The 8,693-nt window shown below is 40.3% G+C and overlaps 1 protein-coding gene across 1 annotated transcript; it reads left to right on the forward strand.

The window, feature by feature from the left end:
- Positions 1 to 353: 353 nt before the first annotated feature.
- Positions 354 to 2,074, forward strand: LOC125178720 (angiopoietin-related protein 1-like; the record flags this gene model as incomplete). Its single annotated transcript, XM_047883147.1, has 2 exons — positions 354 to 487; positions 1,565 to 2,074. Coding segments are annotated over 2 exons (322 nt in total), but the record flags the coding sequence as incomplete, so codon positions are not given.
- Between the last annotated feature and the right edge of the window lie 6,619 nt (positions 2,075 to 8,693).

Below are 8,693 nucleotides of genomic sequence, written 5' to 3' on the forward strand. Positions count from 1 at the left end.
GGTACAGAGGTAGTGTTGTGGTACAGAAGGACTATTTGGGGTACAGTGGGAAGTTTGGGTTACTGGGGGAATGTTGAGGTACAGAAGGAATGACGTGGTTCGGAGGGCATGCTGAGGTGCAGAGGGAATATTGTGGTATAGAAGGAATGTTGGTTACGCAGTGAATTTTTTCATTGGTGAAATTCGCTCCAATTTTTAATAAATTCATTTATGTATATCCGCTTGAATCTGAGATATACCACTAAGACTGATAGCTTTAATTATATCAATTGTTAGCTTCACAGGAAAGAATCGTTAAGTTATTCATATCAATGTTTTTCATAGGGTAATATGCGTGTAATTTGATCCATCAGAGTGGAAGGCGGTAAAAATTACACACTGAGGGTCGGCGACTACGACGCCGGGAGCAGCTCTGCCGCCGATTCCCTCAACTACCACGACGGCATGCAGTTCTCGACAATCGATCGCGATCGTGATTTGAAACATGGTGAGATCGAGTAAAGTTAGGTTGGCTTATCTGCACATATCATAAACATTCAGTAAATCATGAACATTCGCAGTATGCCCCATACTCTTACACGTCACGTCACACACCAGCACTACCGCGTGAGCGCAGGCACTGAAAAGACGAGATAGGAAGGTAATTGTGAAGGTATGGGAACTGTAATGATCGTTAGTGTATTGTGCTTGGGGAAGGTATCGGGTACTGGTAATGACTGCTAATGTATTGTGCATTGTGGAGGTATCAGGTACTGGTAAAGATCGCTAGTGTATTGTGCATTGTGAAGGTATCGGATACTGGTAATGATCGCTAGTGTATTGTGCATTGTGAAGGTATCAGGTACTGTTAATGATCGCTAGTGTATTGTGCATTGTGGAGGTATCAGGTGCTGGTAATGATCGCTAGTGTATTGTTCATTAAGAAGGTATAAGGTACCGGTACTGGTAATGATCGCTAGTATATTGTGCATTGTGGAGGTATCAGGTACTGGTTCAATGACGAGGTCAATGATGAATATGCAGGGCACAATTCAATTCTTTTTCACTCTATGATTTTTATGCAATTTAATATTAGTAATATTTACAAATTTATTCATTTGCATGAACATGATCTTCATTTAACGCCTAAAAAACTCACAACATCAGTAAAGAGAACTCACGAAAAAAGTCTTATTATAACGTCCTATGACGTACACATGACGTAAGATGACACCAGGATCAATGTCTGTTTGCCCTATAAAATTTCACTGAAGTAAACTGCAGAACATCATCAAAACATCTGAAGTAAAAAACTAATCATGATACAGTGAAAATACTTCATTCAACTTCTTGCCATGTATTTCGCTGAGTCGTAACTATAGATAAACCACCGTGTCATGACTTGCTCTTTTTCAAAACAAATAATTTTCTAAAAATAAAAAGGCTTATCAATAATGAACGTAGGATCCTAGCTTAAGAATATAACAAAAGTTGTTAAAAAGTTTCATCGAAGCGACTTTTGAATGACAGCTACTTAACTGTGATGTGCAAGTCGGATTAACTAAATGCAGTTTCGATTCTTCAGATGCGAGCTGTTCGCGAACGCGAGGTGGCGGAGGCTGGTGGTACAACAGCTGCTATAAAGCGAACCCTACAGGCGTGTGGGCCGGCGACAGACCTGCCGAGGAGACCACTGGAGAGTTCTTGGTCTGGAATGTTGTCAACCAGAAGCACGTCACTCAACTCGCCCTCATGATCAGACCAAAGGATTAATATGTGCAATATGCTAGATCATGTAGAACGTGCGCAAGGACATGTAGGGCAGGCTCTAGGACATGCAGAAAGTGCTCTAGGACATGTAGGGCATGCTCTAGGACATGCAAAACATGCTCCAAAATATTTTTAACATACTCTAAGACATGTAGGACATGATTTAGGGCATCCAAGAAATTCACTAAGATAGGTCAGACATGCTTCAGACATGCGGGAAATTCTCTAGCACAAATAAGACATACTTTTGAACTCTTGTGACATGCTCTAGGACATGTAGGAAATTTAGGATATGCAGGACATTTGTGACATCTTTTAGAATATGCGGGACATTTAATGCATGTTCTATTGCATGTAGGACATGCGCTAGTACATGCTCTAGGACATGCTGGATATGCCTACGGACATGTACGACATGCTTAAGGAAATGCATGACAAGCTTTAGATTTCCTAGAAAAAGTTATTTGATAGGACATGCGCTAGTACATGCGGGACATTTAGGCCATCCTGTAGGACATGTAGGATAAGCTTAGGAGCATGCTCTAGGACATGCTGGATATGCCTACGGACATGTACGACATGCTTAAGGAAATGCATGACAAGCTTTAGATTTCCTAGAAAAAGTTATTTGCATTGAAACATAGGGCTGCATTAAATCCTCGATTTAATTGGCTTTTAGTATAACTGCTGACGATTGGCCCATCCTTGAATGACTTTTTAAACAAATCTAGAATTTAGTTCACGAAGAACCTACGTAATGGCATGTTTCTGTCAGGATCAGCGAGGCCGTGTGATGGCACTTGTAATTTATCCAGCACTTGTAGGTGCTGGATGGCACTCATTGTGCCCCTTTGGCTCAACTGTCCCAAGGCTTATCTTCCTTCCCATGTTTCCTAGCCTAAATTCCTAGGCTTATTACTTATTATACTAAGTCCATGACCATTCAGATGAGCTGCATGATAAAGCTCAATAATTATCATCCTGTTTAGTCACGAAATGATTATTCGTCTGTAATCGAGGCGGTTAAGGCTTATCTCAAAGCGCGCAGATAGTAAGAATATTTTAAAGACTCAGAAGGACTCATTGAATTGCACATGGATCGCTTTGCATGAGAATGCTTTCAGCCAGATTGTAATGTGTTATTTGTTGCTAATGTTAGTGAAGTTTTCTACACCTTTAACGGGTTACCTTTAAAATATTATTTATATAATTCTTATTTCGATTCAAACTCCTGTTCGTTGATAAAATTTCGTGTTGCTTAACATTCTTTTTTAAATATAATTTTTGTGACGCCTTCCTCAGAGGAAGCTATGCCTAGAACGGTTCAGTTTCAGTACTACTTACTAGTTACAGTAGACCTCCTGACGTACTGAGCTTTAGGCTTAGAAGGAGGTTCAAAAATTTTATACTAAATTTCTTCTTTTAATAGTGAAGGAACTGAAAAGTTGCAATCATTGAATATATCAGAAAAACACAAAAACTGAATACATAATACAAACTTTGCCACGGTTATGACAAATATCATAGAATCTGAATAAATACACCAGAAAATACACAAAAAGAATATGAACTAGGAACACTGAACAGGTAAAGCGACCCTGGTCGCGGACAGAGTAAAAGTGGCCAGAACCGTAACTACTGGGCTCTTGCTGGTCATGTTCTAAAAACTTACACCAGAGGGTCTAGACTCTAGACAATGCTGCCCCCTTACTACAAGCAACACACCATTTATGATATAGACACGCACACTCACCCTGCATCACACACACACACTCCAGGTGCATGCCTGTATATATCATAGGCATTATTCCACATGCCTATATAATCACAATTTTTCACTTTATGGGTGGCTGTTTTTGCAAATACTAGATTGCTACCACCTTGGATGAATTTTAGTTATTATTAGTGAATACCCCCTACATGAAAACATACATAAAGTCACAAAAATAACTGTCGGTCATATTTTTAAAATGTCTTATTGGGCTTATATTGCCATTCGGCGGCCATTTTTTAAATCTTAAATTTGACACCCTTCCACTACTTGCATTTTAGAGGATTTTTAGTATGTTGTTTCTAATGCCCTTCTGGAGCATTAGTGAAAAAATCATTTCTTTTGCAATTTGTTCCGGGTCAAACCTTATTTTTCCTGGACTATAGACTGGGATCGACCGGAAGAGTAGAATATGTTAAAATAATTTCATCAGACGCTAGAAACTGGACAAGGATATTGCAGAGATTCTGAAACGAAGGTCTCATTCTCCGTATACTTTCGTGTTATAACGTCAAAACGCCTAGGTGTCTCAAAATCACAGATTTCGAGTTACCTGATCGTTTTCAAAACACCTGGGTGTTTCGGTTTGGGCACAATCGCTTGGGCAGGCTTTGAAACACCCAAGTGTTCAAAACAGGGGGCCTTTTTCTCTCAGTGATAGTTCACGTCGCACCCGCACCGGACGTGACAGTAAACTCTTCGTTTCTCTTAATCAATGCCATTATTCTCAAAATTGTATTAGAATTCAATTCTTTAGCTATGCAGAGAGCTATAGGGCCCGCTAGGTCGCCTCCAGCAAAACCAGGGATTGTAGTTTGAGCGCAATAAATGTGAATGCATTAGTCAGCTAAAATAATTAGTTGAGAATATATCAACAATATATTTTTGGCAAAGTTCGCATGTAGGTTGTTCTAGAGTTGGTAGCCTTACAATCACACCTGATCAAACGACGGTATATGCAACTGAATAAGAAATGAAATATATGAATGTTACTTGACTGTACATTACTGTAAATTTTGAACTATGGCAGTAAACCAAGCAGCAATATTTGTACGAACGGCCATTAAATCTGAATTAACTCGATTTTCGGATTCCCTTCAGACGAAATCAAATTTTTAGGACTGGACGACCGAATTGACTGGATCAAAATGTTGAATCTAACTCGTAGACACAAAATAAAAAAGATTTTGCTATTTATTCACTTTTCCAGGCGCCGTTCACTCCCGCGGATTGTTCGGAGCGGCCGGAGAAGACATCGGGCGTGTACACCATCTACCCCAGCGGCGCTGCCGTCCAAGTTTACTGCGACCAGACGACGGACGGCGGCGGCTGGACGGTCTTCCTGCGGCGCCAGAAGCAGGAGCGTACATCGGCTGGTGGGTACAGTGACTCGAAGTGCGTACATCGGCTGGTGGGTACAGTGACTGGAAGTGAGTGCTTCTTCTTACGATTAGCATCTAGAGACTCGGAAGAAGTACATGGGAACGCAAAATGTCTACGCCGAGTAGTCGTCTGGTCTTTCTGCACATTCTGTGGTCGACTGTACTTCTGTTGTCGGAGGCTGATGGCCGAACTGCCGCACAGCAACGCGCACCGACCGTTGGCGATGTTAATCAATGTCTTGCCAGCGTCTTAACTGCGCTGGACGTCATCGGAAATCCTCGTAGCGAAGACGATATCGGTATCGATAAGTTTACCCCGCAGCAACAACGAACTTATGAGAAACTTCAGGAACTTGCGGATGTTTTGAGGACTGAAAACAGCGGCACCGAGAAGAAAAAGTCGTCAGTTGTGAATCAGATCGTTTACCTGATGGCTTATCGGCAGTGCATTGTGGAAAGTGGCGAGTCTGCCCCGCCCAGCGTTAGCACTACTACAGCGATGGTAAAATATTAAACTATTTTAAAACTGTATTGTCAGACATTCACTTTCATATTACATGCATCCTACAGTCCTCCAATTGGTAAAAAGTTTCAGTTGTGGGTAGAATTTCAAGAGCCATTAAATACTAGCCAAGCAGGAACAATTCAATGGTGACATCGTCGAACTTTGATTTCCCTCTCTAATTCGTTATTGTTGACATGCGGGATCAGATATACCACAAATAAATACAAAGAAAGGAATAGAAAAATAATCAGCGCAAATATTGATTATAATCGACATAAATATTCAGAATTCAACGAGTAATTTCAAGATGCAAATTATCATTTCATAGCGTGACAAGTTCTTCAAGTTACGCGAATGGGTTGCCTTAGTCTTCCTGCACTAGCTCTTCTAGTGGCAATCTATAATCTACTTTACTCTGTCAAGAGAAATAAGAATTTTACTAGAACTGTAGAACTATTCTAATTATGACAAGGATGATGAATTTACACAAATATAGAATACTACTCGTCACGAGTAGTGTTCCTTCCCGTTGTATCATACAGCCGACGCATTGCACATATATAATCAATTCGTATAGTTTGAATCCGCATATGTTCGCCGACAACACCCAAATTTAAGGCTAATGTGCACCGGCAGACGCCGCAGCGTTACGGGATCGAGTGTCTGTCTCCATGGACGCCGTCTCGGAATAGATACGCTCCGACCAGCTCCAGCTCAATGCAGCAAAAAAGACTTAATTTGGTTTGCGACTGCTCGGCACCAGCATCAGCTTCCGGCCAACCCTGTTCGCGTGAGCAACGAGTTCGTCATGGCTGCGTCCGCAGTTCGCAACCTGAGCATTCTGCTGCTCGGAACTTTCAATGAACAGCCACATTGCCAATACCACCACCGCTTGCTTTGGCGCTGTGCGGTGTCTTCGAGGCTCTCGTGGTCGCGCTCGTTCTGACCAGATTGGGCTACGGTAATGCCACACTTTATGGACTTCCGACCAAGGCACTTAATAAACTGCAATACATTATGAACGCTGCTCCTCGAGTCGTGTGCAATTAGCAAAAATTCGACCATGTGACGCCGATATTGCGCGATCTTCACTGGCTGCGCATTAAGCAGAGCACGCAGTTCAAGGTCGCTGTTCTGACGTTCCGATGCCATCATGGTCTGGCGCCTCCTTATCTCACGGTATGCAGGCAGCGCGTGTCGGATCTTCGTCTAGAAAACGGTTGCGCTCGTCATTAATTAGCAGCGGACCTCGTCGTACCATCTACACGTCTATCTACCGTCGGCGACAGAGCGTTCCCGGTCGCAGCCGCCAGAACCTGGAACATTCTGCCGGCTTCCGTAACTTCGGCTCCTTCGTTGCAGGTGTTTCGTCGACGCCTAAAGACGGAACTATTTCTTAGAGCATATGAATCTAGTGCTTAGTCATTTTATCCGTTCTCAACCTTTCTTGTGTCTATTTATTTTTCGCTTGCTATTAATCTCATGTGAGACATGACCTCTAAGTTCATTTGTACCAGACGCCACGATAAATATTTCTTAAAATAATAATGATAATTAAAGTTTATGGGTTTATCTCAAAATTATTCCCTGAACTAAATGACCGATCTTTCTAAAACTTCGCTTGCATGTTTAAACCATTAAAAGTAAAATATTTCGTTGCCATTAATTTTTTTGAAATTTAAAGGAAACCTGAAATGCACAGAAAACGGGAAATCAATCTCCTTGTAATTACGAGCTACAACATCAGAAGGCATATCATTAGATTCGTAAAGAGAATCTTTATCGACTCTAGAAGCCCTTTTTTCGATTTTTCTGTGCGATTTTGCATTCAATTTTTTGTTTATTTTGCCCCATTTCACCCTCCCCATCCTCATTGTTTTTTCAATATATAATCCAAAGCATGCACAAATCAGGAAAAGGGGCCTCGAAAGTCGCTAGATATGGTCTTTACAAATGGAATGATATGTTTCTCAATGCTGTACCTTGAAAATCAAAGGAGATAGATTTTAAAATATTATTCAGTAAATTTTAATTGTTCGGAGGAGCCAAATGAGTAAAATTTATTAAAAAGAAAAGAAAATGTTTGAAAAAATTGCTTGATATTACAGCCCAAGCTTTTCCATTGCTAGTTGGTCGTATTAAGGATACTGTAACCGCTGCCTTGCAGTCTAAGATGGTTACGTACCATTCTAGTAATGGTCTTCACGTTCACTGACTTAGTAATTCACACAAGGGCATGAAACTATGGATATTCAACACTGAAACAAATTTTATTACAGCAAAATTCAGCAAAGTTTCGCCTAACGGGCTTCAAGTTAGTGTCACAGGTCTAATGCCGCAGGTTGAAATTATTTGCATTTTCGTCTGCAAAGGGATTAAAGGCTATTAATTACATACAGTAATAAATCCTACAACCATTCAAATCTGATAAATAACAATATGACAAATGTTCAGCATCTGCGCACCATACCGTAATGGTCGGCGTCGGGAGAAAAGTATCACGTGGAGAAAGAGTGATGCTGAAAACTACTCATGGTAAACAAATGCTATACGAGATGCATCAAACTGCGGCTACAGATACCATCATGTGTCTTCAGACCTATTTTGTCCAGTTTAACGCGAATAATAAGTTATAAGTGTATTTTCTGATATATGTATTTATATAAAATGGACATTTTATAGAGGTCCAGTACGGCCTTACGCAAAAAGTATTGCATGCACATCCGTGGTATTTGCATTATTGAACGACTGCTGTTTGCAGCTTCAAAACGAGTGCAAACACAATGCAATTAACGCAAATAATGATCTGTAAATAACATTAAAAAAAAGAATTTCTAAATATTGTTATAAAATTTATAAGAGTTTAAAACGATCTAATGCAAAAACCAAAGCCTTCAAACGTATAAAGTTGATTTCGTTCAACAAGTCTTCCGAGTAGCTACAAAAAACAGTTCAATTAACTTGAATGATGCTAAATAAATACAGATTTAGTTAAACACCGCCTTCATAAACAATGTTTAAAAAATGTTTATTTTATTAAAGTTCAAAACGACCTCACGAAAAAAACTATTTCAGATGTTTTATTTCTGTTCCCTGCTCTGTAATGTAAGTTCTTACCAAATGAGATGAAAAACGCAAAATGCGTAATTTTATTCGATTTTCAGGGGTGACACCCCCTTAAGGGGAGCGTCTGGGCAAAATTTTATCTTGGCTGTTTACAGACGGATCACTCTGAAACTTGGTACACATATGTAAAACCGAAAAATAGACAGCTTTTATTCATGTC

Source organism: Hyalella azteca, unplaced genomic scaffold (genome assembly GCF_000764305.2).
Source record: "Hyalella azteca isolate HAZT.00-mixed unplaced genomic scaffold, Hazt_2.0.2 contig12134, whole genome shotgun sequence".
Lineage (NCBI taxonomy): Eukaryota > Metazoa > Arthropoda > Malacostraca > Amphipoda > Hyalellidae > Hyalella > Hyalella azteca.